This window comes from Eumetopias jubatus, unplaced genomic scaffold (genome assembly GCF_037043125.1).
Source record: "Eumetopias jubatus isolate StellerSeaLion01/CBP00866 unplaced genomic scaffold, mEumJub1_p1.0 scaffold_10, whole genome shotgun sequence".
Lineage (NCBI taxonomy): Eukaryota > Metazoa > Chordata > Mammalia > Carnivora > Otariidae > Eumetopias > Eumetopias jubatus.
This window is the reverse complement of record NW_028274816.1, coordinates 21,858,309-21,872,426: the sequence shown is the minus strand read 5'-3', so window position 1 is coordinate 21,872,426 and position 14,118 is coordinate 21,858,309. Positions and strand designations below refer to the sequence as shown.

The following is a 14,118-nucleotide window of genomic DNA, read 5'->3' as shown; positions in this document are numbered from 1 at the left end:
GCTCAGGCTGGACGAAGGCTGGAAGGTGGGAAGTACCCTCAGGGAGCAGCCTTGGGCTAAAGCCTAAACCCCAAGGGCCTTGGGGAGGGATGAGCAAAGGCCAGGTACATGGGGATCCTCCGTGTCTGCATCCTCTCCCTTCCACGGGACCTCACCTCTGCTGGCTGGAAGGGGTCAGGAGGCCATAGGGTGGGGTCCTGCTAACTGGAAGCATGCTGCCCTATAAAAGACCAGGGACCTAGAATCTGGAGGGTTCACAGGAGATTTATTATTTTTTCTTCCACTACAATCCAATTAAACTGTCACTTATTAGGAACAACCCTCTGCCCTGCCCACAGCTCAGCCCGGCAGAGGTGAAGTAACCTCTGTTAGCAGTAGATGAGAGATGGTGAGCAGGGTCCCTTGGCTTGCTTCCCATCTAGCTACCCCTCCTCACCTCAGGGCTTGGAGCGAAGTGGGAGCATGCTCCAGTCAGGTGATCATTCCCACCCCCAACAAAATCTCATAACTACCAAAGACTGAGACGAAGTGGCTGTAGAAACTGAACAGTAGCAGCTTGAGCAAAGCCTCCCCTCAAGCAAGAGGCCGATGATGTGAAAGCTGAGGACTGACTGGGGCGGACGGGAGGACTCAGCCAGAGGTGTTTCTGCAAACGGAGGCACCAGTCTTCTGATGTCTCCCAGTTTGGAAGAAGAGTTTGGGTTAAGATTTAGGACTCCAAGGCCACATAGAACCCACAAGTTGCTTTTAGGGTGAGAACTCAATAGGTCTCTCGCACTCTCAGCAGGCCGAGCGGTCGGTCGGTCGGTCGGTGGAAAATGCTGGTTCTAAAGGCCGACTGCCTGAACGTTCGTCCTGACTCCACCTCTTACCAGGTGTTCCACACTCAAGAAGTCACAACCTTTTTGGGCTTCCAGTTCCCGTTTCGTAAGCTGGAGCTATTAACTTACCTCAGTGTTGCTATGAGGCTACGAAATGCTGTTTAAGTGCTCACAGCAGGGCCTGGCACTCTGGGAATGTGCACACACAGCGGCCACGTCGACCACGGCAACCCTGGGGCTCCCCAGCAGACGGAGAGGAAGCGCACCTCGCCGGGGGTTTTCTGTTGAGAAGGATTCGGAGGGGAAATAAGAGAGGACTGCAGGAGGAGACTCTGGAGGCGAGCAACACGCTGGTGGCATCTGCCCCTGACAAGAGCAGACCAGAAAGGCACGGAAACCAGGGCAGGGCTGTGGGCTTGCCACGTACCTCCGAACTGCTGCTGGTCAGGGCAGCAGCGACCCAATTGCCACAACTCTATCAGAGACCCAGGGAACACATGGGACTCAGCTCCTAACATGCTGAGTGACTCAGCGCGAGGGGGAGAGGCCTCCGGCTCGGCTCGTCTGTGTTTTAGGCGGCAAGACGCTCCGTGGGGCGCCGTGGGGCGCCCAGGAAATGCTAAAAGCGCCTCCTGCTGCCACAGCGGAGGAGGGGCTGGGCTGCACCTCCCGCCGCGGCCACAGGTTCCCTGCAGATCGTTTAGAAGCCCAGACCCAGACCACCGGCAAGAGGAGGGCCCAGGTGAGGAAAGGGAGGATCTTACTCCAGTACCAGCTACGGCCTAACAGCGGGGGAGAGCTGACAGGTCAGGAACCACCCCGTCCACAGTTCTCTGGTGTGCAGTGAGAAATGGCTTCTGCACTTCAATGTTTATATATGTAAAATCTGTATTTTATACAGAAGGTTTTATATATAATGGAGTCACACAGGGTGCATCATGGCCTATGCAATGGGGGATCCTAAGTTTCTACTCCATCAGAATGGGACTCTTCTTGCCTCCTCTCCATCCAAAACTATCTTTTAAACTTTCAAACAACCTGCATTTACACAGTGAGAGATAAAAAGCTATGCTGAAGATAAAGATCTTACTGTTCTGCAGACATCTTCTATTACGAACACCAAAAAATTTAGAAAATCATATGGCCACTGAAACACTATGGTAGGGGGTACTCTGCCCCCACGTAGGGGCTGGCCCATGCCTGAGACAAAGACCCCACACTCCCGACAGCCTCGGGTCGCTCACATGGCGTCCCAGGAGCTGACTGCCAGATTCTGAGTCTTGAGGCCTCAGATGCCCATTTTCCTGGGAGACGTGACTACGTGGACAGTACTAGCAGCCAAAGGTCACACACACCCCTCACCTTTTGTTACTTCTCACTGAAACCACTAACTCAGAATTCTAGTTAAAAAGCCCCAGAATTAGTGGTTGAAGCTTTTAACTAAGATGGGTTTGCCAAAGCTAGCTGCCCAGAATGGCCAGCAGCAGCAAGAGGGCGCTTCACTAACGCACCAGCTTCCTGTCCCAACTGCCTTTCCATGGGGCCTCCCGCGGCACTAACAAGCTGTGCTGTCTAGGAATCTCTCCCTGCAGCCTGGTGACTGACCCTGTCTCCCCTCCCAAATGACCTTCTCGAGGGCAGACTGGGCCCAGCTTCCATTGTCTTGCACTTGACAGAACTTCCCATGAGCCCCCTTCTTCTCTAACCTCTGTGGTCACCCCTCTGCTGCAGGGACCCACCCGTAAGGTGGATCACGGAGGCTGGCAGCTGTCCATCCACACCTTGCTACTCACACACACCTCTGTGGAGTTAAAACCTGTGGTGGGATTCACTAACCCCACCATTTGCCAAGATCATCTCGGAAGTGCTGGACAGGAAGTGGCCATCCCAGGAATAGAGTTCGCCTCTGCACGGCGACCAGGACTGCAGCACCTGAGGCCATGCACGCGGACCTGTGTGGCCCCCGGCAGGCAGAGATCACACGTGACGGGAGTGTCTGGAGCACTTGTTAATCCGTTATGATTTATTAGCTGTACAGCAGTAGGTCCTCCTCCCCAGCTTTCAACCCCATTACATATTTTATTACAGGTCTCATGTTGGCGTCCTAAAATAATGAAAAATATCACACAGTACAGCTAAGTACAAAATGCATCAACCTAGAGTCTGATAGCTAACTGATGGCTCTTTTAAAAGCAATACACAGAAGAAAAAAGTGTTTGAAATCAGCAAGACTGAGGCTCTCTAAAAAACACATTTCAAACGTGTGACAGTTCATGTGCAAGAATCACTTTTGAGTTGGTTTTGTTTCACATTATTTTGTTTTGCAGATCCAAAGTTTAAATTACTGACCTAGTGAAATTTTCTGGCCCAGCTTTTAAGGGCTGCTGTGACCCACTCATAATCACCCTTCTGCTTGAACAGAGGAATTATAAAACACAAAATTCAGCTACAAACAGAGCAAAGAAAATGTAGATGGGAAATCATAACTGAAAGTTAATTGTACAAGGTTCAAATGCTGGCTCCACGGGCTGGAAATCGCGATCTTCCGTGTGGGCGTCCGTCACTAGCGGGCAGCAGTCTCAGTGCCATTCTGCTACATGATTGTGATCCAATTCCTTGTCAACATTTACACACGACAGAGTCTGTGGTGACTTAATTTGCAAGTAATTAAAATGCTGGGTTTTCTTACACTGCACTTCTTTTCACCCTCTTAATTAATGGAAAAGATTAAAATGTAAAAAAAGTTATTTACAAGCTTGACCATACCAGAAACTCTGCCCAGAAAGAGGCAAAGCCTTCAGGACAGACGCCGGCCGCGGCATGCCGTACTACTGGCGTGCAGCTGGCTCCGAGCAAAGGGAGCCAGGGAGAAGCAGAAGCAAAAACCAGTTTAAAAGTGTAAGTCCTTCCCAAGTCTGCATTTACAATTAAAAACTCTCCTGGGAAGAAGACCTAGAACTCTGGGAAACCCGGTGGCCATTCTGGAGTGGTTTACCATAGCAAGAGAGAGGGTTCAATGTCTCTGTTTCCATCTAAGAAAACCAGTTAGGCATCAACACTGTCCTCAGCACTTCACAGTAAACCCTCAGGGACTCAGAACATTCCATGATTTGCTAACATCAAACAGCAAGTTCTAGTAAAATCACATTTTTCTAACATCATCCTTGAAGTTTTAGTTCTCAGTGTGTTTGGTAAAATGGTGTAAAATGATGCTTTTCCCAAAGCCAAAAGAAGAAAGAAGGGAGAAAAATTAAGATGCGGGCCGTTTAAACACAGCCCAGAGCAGTCCTGGCGATGAGCAAGGCCCCGCCATCACCGGTCCATCATGCTGAGGATCATCTCAGGCGTGAGGTCTCCGTTGGGGGCGTCTGTGGCGGCTGGCTGGGCCTCCTCTTCCTCCCCCTCCACGGGCTCTGCGTCTGGCTCTTTTTTGACTTCAACTATAATGTTCTCAATTGCACCTGTATTCTGGTCTTCCACCTGGATGATGGCTGTTGCTGGCAAGAAAGAGCATGAACAAAACAAATGCTCCATTAAAGCCCCTGAGGATTGCAAGGGTCCCGTCAGACTTGACACTAAATGGATGTCAGCAATGCAGGAAAGCCTTTTAGCAAGGACACAGAGAAAGTCATTAAAAAAAAAAAAAGACTTAATGACCTAAAATATGGCCATTCATAAAGCCCCAATACTCTTTGGCTATCAAAGAACAAAATGCTGACATTCATGTCCATATGCCTCCCAAATTCCATACTAAAAGCCTTAGTTTTCCTTTATGTCATAAAGTTGAGCTTTGCACTAGTATGAGAGAGGCAAATGGTGCAGACAGCACACGATTAAAACGACCTCCTGAAGCGTGTGATGCAGGGTCGGGTTGGAGGTGAACCACCTACAGCAAGAACATCCATTTCTGACCCTGAAGTCTCCCACACCCAGGGCCCTCCACCAGTGTTTTCACTCAAGTATGTGTAGGCGAAATGGCTCCCAGGGTCTACAGTCACCCCCCCACCCTCAAACCGACATTTATACATGGGCTCGGGGAGTACATTTAAAAAAAACCAAAACAAAACAAAAACCTTGCGTTTGTTAAAGAAAAAACCCTGCCTGGCAACTTTCAGGATATCCACAACAGAGAACAGAACAGAGACTCAAGTCCCCCAGAGCCTGATGTCACAAGGGCCGTGTCCACTGCCATTTGTGCTGTGAGGTAGAGGGCGAACACCTCTGCTGTGTCCGCTCCTACAGCAGAAGGCCAACCCTTGAATCCACAGGCCTGGATTTCTTAGGAGGAACACTCAGCACAGAAATTGCTTTATCCTTCATCCCTTAAACTTTGGCTCTTTTACATTCATTATCGTATCAATGCTGCCAGCTGACTGGGATGTTGGTTGTTTTGCAGAATCCTCCCACAAAGTCCCCATCTTGTGAACATGCACGCACCTTCTACTCGGGCCTTTGCCCTGAAGTGCAACAGGCCTTCTCGGGTCTTCCCTCACGTGTTTCCCAGTAAAAACTAAATAATCGATTCCTGACAGTTTGTTCCTGGTGTGACCTTAACTTGTTCTCATCATCCCCCAAAACAAGGACCCATCTGGCTCCTGCCCACGCTGGGAGCAGCCGCCAGCCTCCAGCCTACTAGGTGGAGACAAGGAACTTACGCTGGGTCTGTTTGGGCTGGTTGGTTCTGCCAGGAGGGCGTCCTCTCCGCTTCTTGGCAGGGGGTGGGGCTGGGGTCACAGGCTGAGGCTCTGGCTCGGGTTCAATTTCCACAGCAGGTTCCTCCTCATCCTCATTGTCATCCAGGTCTGGCTCAGCATTTTCTTCTCATGAAATCAGGAGTAACATGGGGGGGGGGGGGGGCGGGCAGGGAGAAGTACAGCGGAAGAAAAATAACACACACACAAAATCATATATTCTGTTAAGTCTAGTTACATATTTATTTTCATCAACAGAAGTCCATTTAAAAATGCTTTTGTTAGAATTAATACACAAATCAACTCGAAGACTACTACTCCTACTTTATGTGGACTGGATTATTACTTTTTTCTTTTAGCTTTAGACATCAGAATATTAAGTTTCAAAAAAATTTCTTTTAAAGATTTTATTTATTGGGAGCCTGGGTGGCTCAGTTGGTTAAGCAACTGCCTTTGGCTCAGGTCATGATCCTGGAGTCCCAGGATCGAGTCCCGCATCGGGCTCCCCGCTCAGCAAGGGGCCTGCTTCTCCCTCTAACCCTCCCCGCTCTCATGTACTCTCTCTCTCTCAAAATAAATAAATAAATCTTAAAAAAAAAATAAAGATTTTATTTATTTGACAGAGAGAGAGCAAGAGCAGGGACACAAGCAGAGGGAGTGGGAGAGGGAGAAGCCAGGCTTCCCACCAAGCAGGGAGCCCGATGTGGGCCGAAGGCAGATGCTTAACGACTGAGCCACCCAGGTGCCCCAAGTTTCAAACTCTTAAGAGGCAATTCCATCATATGCCAGATATATAACAATACCACAGTGTTTAAGTTGAAAACATACATTCCCTCTATCTATTACGCAAAGACAAAGCAGGGTACTGAACCTGAGACAGACCCTTGAAGATGTGCTCCTGCCAGTCTGAGTAGGCAGAAGATATGTGTGTGTACACGTGCGCATGCACAACATAAATTCCTATTGCATTGTGAGGTCCTATTACTAGGATAAGCAGCAAGCATTCTTCTAGGACTGCGATTGATGTTTTTTTAAAAAATATTTATTTATTTATTTAGAGAGACACATACACACACGGGGGCAGGGGAGGAAGCAGAGGGAGAAAGAATCCTCAAGCTGACTCTGCTGAGCATGGAGCCTGACATGGGGCCCAATCCCACAACCCTGAGATCATGACCTGAGCTGAAATCAAGAGCTGGCCACTCAACCTACTGAGCCACCCAGGCGCCCCCTGATGGGCTTTTTTTTAAGGCCAAGTTTTTTAACTTAATCCTCAGCTATGCCAGAATCAATGGGTCATTCTTAACTCCCTAATTTTCTCCCTGATGCCATCATCATAGAGGGGACTATTGTATAAAGAATACTGACAAGGAGCTTTGGATCCCTTACTAGGTGTGTGACTTGGGACAATGACCAGTGAACCTCAGTTTTCTTATATAATCTCTAAAGCACCCCCAACCTACTTACTAGTGATTTGAGGATCAAAAGGATTGAACTGTAACACATGTAATCAAGCTCTGCAATTTGGGACTCCACTACACAGACACACTTCTTGTTTGCACCATGTGTCACAGTTTTTAACATTCTCCATTATTCCATTTTGGCTTCATTACTTCATTTAATAAGAGGTGCTACCCTCATTTTATAGAAAAAGTGAGAAGCTAAGTGATTTGGAAGGCATGGCTAAATTATAGCAGGCAGAACTCAACCTCCAGCCTCTGCCTGGGGCTGTCTGGCTGCCCACCCCTGGGCCGCAGTTCCGGGGCTCCTGCTACCCCAGCCCCTTGCCACACACGGCATGCGAAGTACCCTCCCTGCTTGCCTCTGCCTCTGAGAAGTACAGGTTATGCTGTCTTTCTTTAGGAACAGACATTTACATTTAGAAATCTAGGAGTAAAGGCCTCATCTTCAGGACAAAATGCCTTGTTTGTCAAATCCTAAGTGAGAATGTGGGGAACACACTGGTATGTGGCAGTGTGTCAAGAACGAGATGAGATACTTCCCTGTTGAACTTATTCAAGCCCCCTATTGCCTAAGTTGGCCCAATGCCAATTCAGTCAGAATTGGGGGGAAAAAAGCACACAAAGAAGGTTAATAGGGTCAAAGGCTTATTGGCTTGGAGAGATTTTGGCAAAAAGCCTTGAAAATAGCAGTAGATTCTGCTGGTTAATCTCTGCAAGTGGCCAACAGGCAGAACTTCTGGGAGAAGACAAATGTGACTGTGTGGCCTTGGTCAGCAGTGGGATGGAAAGCCCAGACTTTCTGGGGGGATAAAAAGACACTAGGTACAAGGCCCAGAACCAAACCGTGCTCTACAAGCCAGCAATGCATAAGACAAAAGAAGGAGTTGCAGCATCTATTAGCAACCATCAGTAAAGTCTTCTGCTGAAAGATGCTCTGGTGATGCATAATTAGGGAATGAAGCCTATCTTACTGGGAGATGAACCACAGAAGTGACCAAGGTGGTACCATAAGCAAGAAGGCTAAGTAAGGGCCAACATCTGTGGCAGTAGGAGGCTCTGCAACTAGAAGCACCTACAGAGATCCTCCAGCTCAAGGTTATCTGTGGATCTCTGGTAGCACTTGGGGCCTGTGATTTTTTTTTTTTATTTGACAGAGAGAGACACAGCGAGAGAGGGAACACAAGTGAGGGAGAGGGAGAACCACACCTCCCACCAAGCAGGGAGCCCGATGTAGAGCTCGATCCCAGAACCCCAGGATCATGACCCAAGCCGAAGGCAGACGCCACCCAGGTGCCCCTGTGATTTTCTTTTTTTTTTAAAGATTTATTTTAGAGCGAGAGCGAGCAAGCAAAAGAGACCACATGCGAGCAGGGTGAGGGACAGAGGGAGAGGGAGAGAATCCCAAGCAGACTCTCTGCTGAGCATGGAGCCTGATGCGGGGCTTGATCTCAGGACCCTGAGATCATGACCTCAGCTGAAACCAAGAGTTGGACACTCAACTGACTGAGTCACCCAGGTGCCCCCACTCATTAATTTCTTAGTCAAAGGGTCCCACAAAGATTCTCAGTACAGAATGGCACATATGTTTGTTTTTTTTAAGATTATTTATTTATTTGAGAGAGAGTGTGCATGCGAGCAGGAAGGAGAGGCAGGAGGAGAGGGAGAATCAGGCTCCCCGCTGAGCAGGGAGCCTGATGCCAGGGCTCAATCCCAGGACCCTGAGATCATGACCTGAGCCAAAGACAGATGCCCAACCGAGCTACCCAGGTGCCCCAGGAGAGAATGGTGTGCTTTTAAGTAAACCGACATTTTAAAGGAGGCATGTTTACTGAAAACCCAGTGAAGAAGAGAATGCTTAAATTAGATTTTCTAAAAAAGGCAGCAAAAAATAAACTACTCTTACACTTACTGGATGAATATTCTCCCAAAAAAGTAAAAGTTCTAAACAGAAAAGGTTTTATTAAAATAAAATACACAAAAACTAAAAGGGACCTTGTTACAGATCTAAATATAAAAAAACCTAGTGCTTTCATGAGCAAGTTTTACATAAAATCAATGGAGAGACTGAATTTTTCAAATATTTTCAATCTTCAAAATATTTTAATCCCTCCCCATTATTACTAACAAGCAATGCAAAACAAAATGAGGGCCTTAGAAACACATAAGGCACCATCTATAATTTCTCCAGTCTGATGGTGCTTCTGGGGAAGTGTATTCCCCAAAACAAAACCCCTCTACATACACCTTTTACCATAAAAAGCTTAAATCTTTAGTCACAGATGTGCCTTCTCAACTACTTGGCCAGCAGCCCAAGCACCCACATTACAGAGCCTAAAACCATGAGACAAGTGTGTACCATCCAATGTGACTCTCCATTATTGACGCTCTTGTTCTCCCTCCCTCTTCATGAGTCTAGCACCTCAAAGCATACCTTCTGCCTAGATTTCATGACTAAAGTAAAAAAAAAAAACCCCAACAGCATCAATGGTAGGAAAATAGGCAAAGCGTTACATTATAAAACGAAGAGATTAAGGTAGGAAGAGAAAGGCTGACCTTCATGGATACATCTCAAGGCTAGGCTGACAGAGGCAGTCAAACCAGAAGTTGGTCAAGATGCTTAAGAAAACTTCTTCATGTCCATTAGATTCATTGCTCAAATCTAGACCAGATTCCTAAATGTAAAAGTTACGAACATAGAAAAGAAACTCTGCTGGCCTTAGAATATCACTAATCTGAGGAAACTGAGTCAACATACTAATTCTGCTTTGGCTTTAAGTGAACATGTAACATGTAATGTATTATCAAGCAGTGGAATACCAGGAGAAAAAAACACACAAATAAACAAAAAACACGATCTTTTCCCAGAAACAAACTAGCTGCTGCTGTAAATACATAACATACATTAGGGAGGCTAGAGGCTATAAAGGAAGTAAGAATGATTGGCCTCTCAATCCCAGTACATCCATACATCAAAGTACTGGCAACTGGGCACCAAAATCTACCACGTGTAACAAAATCAAGAAATAAGTTACTCACCACTGTCAGAGGAGTCTTCTTTTTTGGAACGCATCTTTCTTTTTCTGCCACGTTTACTCTTCTTTGTTTCCCCTCCATTTTCCCCTTCTACGCCATCTGGACCAGCACAATTGTCAGCATGTCTTGCCATGGTATTCTAACGGAAGAAACAAAATCTTCATTCACGTTACTAAAAAAACTGGTATCAAAAATTAGAAGTTCACTTGCTTTAGTTTTAATAAAATAAAAATTTCGGGTATTCATTATCTAGTCTGAATGTTCTAGTATGTGCTAATAAGCACATCCTGAACATGCTCTCCTCATTCAAGGGAAATGGTCTCCATCTGGAAGAGGGAGAGAGAAGGAAGGAGGGGGGAGAGGGAGGGAGAGAGAGAGAGAAAGGGAGAGAGGGAGAGAGGGAGAGAGGGAGAAAGGGAGGGAGGGAGGGAGGGAGGGAAGAGAGTCCCTCAGAAGAGGAGGGGCTGGGTACTCTCAGCAGCCTGCAGGCAAGAGGAACACAGGAGGATTAGACCAGCCCCCTGTCCTGTGCAGACCTAACATGGCCCCAAAGGAAGATCCAAGAAAGACCTATTTCAGATACTGAGTCCCCCGCTTCAGCAGGAGGGTTCACACATGTACAGAAAAGCTTGAGGTGGGGAGGAGTGGCCCTTTCCAAATGATAAGGCATCTCTGTGCTTATAACCTCAGTGGAAAAAACTGCCCTGCTTTGCACTGGAAGACCAAGAACATGATATTAAGAACCGTGATAAGGAAAGTAAAGTTCTGACTCTCACCCGGCGTGTAAAGGTTTTCCCACACTTAGAACAGACAAAGGCCGCAGGGACAAAGTTGGGGTCATGATAGCGTTTGAAGTGCATGTCGAGGAGCTGTTTCTGGCGGAAGGTCTTGTCGCAGTGGCTGCAGGCATAAGGCTTCTCCCCAGTGTGGGTGCGCTTGTGCATGATCATGTGCCTCTCCTGAAAGACAGCAGGTGGGGGAAGAGGCCTCAGAGCCCGTCACAGGGCTGCTACCCCAGCCACCATCTGCACACATGTGGTTGACAGGCCTTTCTCTCCGGAAGGGTCTAGGCTCAAAACTGCTTGTCCAGAGGATAAAGTTATCTTTACGGAGCTGCAAAACTGCTTCCTTAAATCCCAGTACGGATATGCTCCCTCTGGCTAGGCTGCCTGTCTAGATCACCCCTAAGCCCCAGGACCATATTCTTTTCTTATCTCAGGTCCTGGACTTAATTCTCCCAGTTTTGATAAAGCAGCCAGGAGTTTGCCTGAGGGGGAGGTAAGCTATGACTGAATAAAAACATCAGCTGGAGACTGAGGTGATAACATCGAGGAGACCGACCTTTGGTGATATTCCTCGTAAGTCAGTTTGAAAATACCATCCTTAAAAACAGTTACTATATAAGGAATCTAAAAACCCTCTGATAAAACCTGACACTGATGGGGAATCAACTGCTTTCTAACTATGAAGGTCTCTACCTGTCTGCAAGCGTAATCACACTGGTCACACTTAAAGCGCTTCTCGTTCTTGTGTGACTTCTGATGCTGGATGAGGGCATAGCGCTCATGAAACACAGCATCGCAGTATCGACATTTCTTGCCTTGCTCAATGTAGGAATGCTGCTTTCGCAAGTGGACACCTGAAAGCAAAACACAAATCCGTCTAACTTGTGAAAACAACAAATAAGCATTTCATTAAGTTAATAATACGTTCTTCTCTGCTTCTTAAAATATTTACTCTGGCTGCTATCCTGAAAGTGAATTAAAAGGCAAAAAGACAAGAGAAGTGGAAAGACTAGCTAAGATATGGAAACAGGACAGGTGAGAGAAGATGGTGGCTTGGAAGGAGCAGGGAGAACTGAGAGACCCAGAAAGTAGCATCAACAGGATTTATTCACTGAATACAGAACAAGAAAGAAGGTGGGTGTCAATAGATGACCTCCAGGTTCCTGGCTTTGAAAACCGGGTAGGCGGCTGGGGCCATTTGCTGAGACAAGGAACAGTGGAAAAGGGCTAAAGCCCTTTGTTTTGGGGAAAGGGGGCAGGGGGGTTTTAGACCTTCAGTTTTGAACCTGTTAAATTTGATTAAATGCCAATGATATCAAACTAGGGATGGCAAAGGCTAGATAAGCCTAGCTCAAAGGAAAGATTTAGAGTAAGAACTGGAGTTGTCGGGATTTTAATTAGCTCACGGGAGTTCAAGAAATCACTAAGGCAAAAAGAAAAAGAGTATGGGTCACACTTTAAGAAAGCTAACAGATAAGGCCAGTGGAAAGAAAAAGGGTTAAAACGAGAGGGATGAGAAAGAATAGAGAAGAAAGCCAACAGGCTATCGTGCCATGGAAACCAAGGGAAGGAAGTGTTTTAAGGAGGATGGCACAGTCCACTATGAAGAATATTCTTAAGAGATCAAGAAAGATGGTAAATGGAATGTTCCCCACATTAAGCAATGTGGTGTTTAGTGATCTTAGCAAGAGTCACTTTACAGAATGGGGTGTAAGCTAAGATGGGAGGGCAATCAGAAACTGAGGAAGGAAGACTGTGAGGGATAGAACTCTTTGTGAGTATTGGCAGGGAAGGAGATGAGAGTCAAACACCCAAGTAACATAAAAAATAATAATAAAAAATGAGCCAAAGATGAGTAAGTTCTAGAGACCTACTGTACAGCATAATTCCCATAGTTTATTTTTTAAAATTTTATTTTTAAGTAATCCCTACACCCAATGTGGAGCTTGAACTCACAACCCTGAGATCAAGCATCGCATGCTCTATGGACTGAGCCAGTCAGGTGCCCCTAATTCCCAGTTTATTTTTTTAAAAGATTTTATTTGAGAGAGAGCACAAGCAGGGAGAGTAGCAGGCAGAGGGAGGAGGAGGCTCCCAGCTGAGCAAGGAGACTGATGCAGGACTCGATCCCAGGACCCTGGGATCACAACCTGAGCTGAAGGCAGACACTTAACCGACTGAGCCACCCAGGTGTCCCATTCCCATAGTTTATAATATTGTATTACATATTAAAAACTTGCTAAGAAGTTAGATCTTTTTTTAAGTGTTCTTAATACAAAAAATAAATGAAAAACTAGGAATGGAAGTTTCCATGTACAAAAATTTCCAAGTTTCCAAATTATGTTTTAACAGGAAAAATTAGAAACTTAAAAAAAAAGTCAAATCTAGACAGGGAAGACTTTTTTAAGATAGGAAAAATGTAAGCATGTTTAAGAGTTGAGGGGAAAGAAAGTGTGAAGATGAAGGTAAGGAGGCAGTACGTGAGGGTATAAGAGCTGCAGAGAAGACAAGACAGCAGGATTGAGGCAAAAGCAAAGGGACAGGCCACAAATAAGAAGAGTGATGCCAACTCTCTTGTAGCAAATGGGCAAAGAAAAGATGAATGCAGAGATTTGTAGGTTTGGTAACAGAAATTTGGGAGTTTCAATCTGTTGCCTTTACTTACTTAGGAAGTAGGAAAAGAGGTCACTTACGGAGACCATGGAGGTGGAGGGAAAAGGGGAGGAAAGATCAGAGTTTTAAAGAAAGTGCAAATGATTCACCCAACTCTGACTCGTTTCATGGTGCCTTCCTCATAGCAGGCACCTAAACATTTGTGGAATGAATGAATGATTGAACTCACTGAGGAAAATAGGAGCATACCTGACAAGGACAAATAGCTGGACTGCCCAGAAACAATGAAAGCTCAGCTGCATTTGGGATCATGAATTTATGGTGCTACCAATCTGCTTCACTCAAAGTCATATTAAAGAAGGCCAATTCTGGGGAGCAGAAATGAGGGAAGGCTTTTCTTTTTTATTCTCTACACATGTTCATTATATGAAAGCCTTTCATACATACATGTATTATTTCAAACAATTTTCTTTAAAGATTTATTCGACAGAGAGAGAAACAGTGAGAGAGGGAACACAAGCAGGGGGAACGGGAGGGAGAGAAGCAGGCTCCCTGCGGAGCAGGAAGCCTAATGCGGGGCTCGATCCCAGGACCCTGGGATCATGACCTGAGCCGAAGGCAGACACTTAATAACTGAACCACCAGGCGCCCCCAAATAATTTTTAAAAGGCCTCAACTTCCCCTTCTGGTCCTGTGATAGAGACCTAACAGT

The 14,118-nt window shown here is 46.2% G+C and overlaps 1 protein-coding gene across 3 annotated transcripts in view; it reads right to left on the bottom strand.

Annotated features, from left to right (window-relative positions):
• Positions 1-2,816: 2,816 nt before the first annotated feature.
• The window catches only part of CTCF (CCCTC-binding factor), a 49,269-nt gene continuing 37,967 nt past the window's right edge, over positions 2,817-14,118 (bottom strand). For 2 of the 3 annotated variants that reach the window (XM_028095147.2, XM_028095156.2), the window contains 5 exons: positions 11,487-11,647; positions 10,785-10,967; positions 10,012-10,147; positions 5,477-5,638; positions 2,817-4,318 (listed from right to left, as the gene is read on the bottom strand). In XM_028095147.2, the coding sequence (XP_027950948.1) occupies positions 4,134-4,318; positions 5,477-5,638; positions 10,012-10,147; positions 10,785-10,967; positions 11,487-11,647 (827 nt within the window). In that variant the 3' untranslated portion in view covers positions 2,817-4,133. The remainder of the gene's footprint in view (positions 4,319-5,476; positions 5,639-10,011; positions 10,148-10,784; positions 10,968-11,486; positions 11,648-14,118) is intronic. The other variant, XM_028095161.2, reaches the window with a different exon arrangement.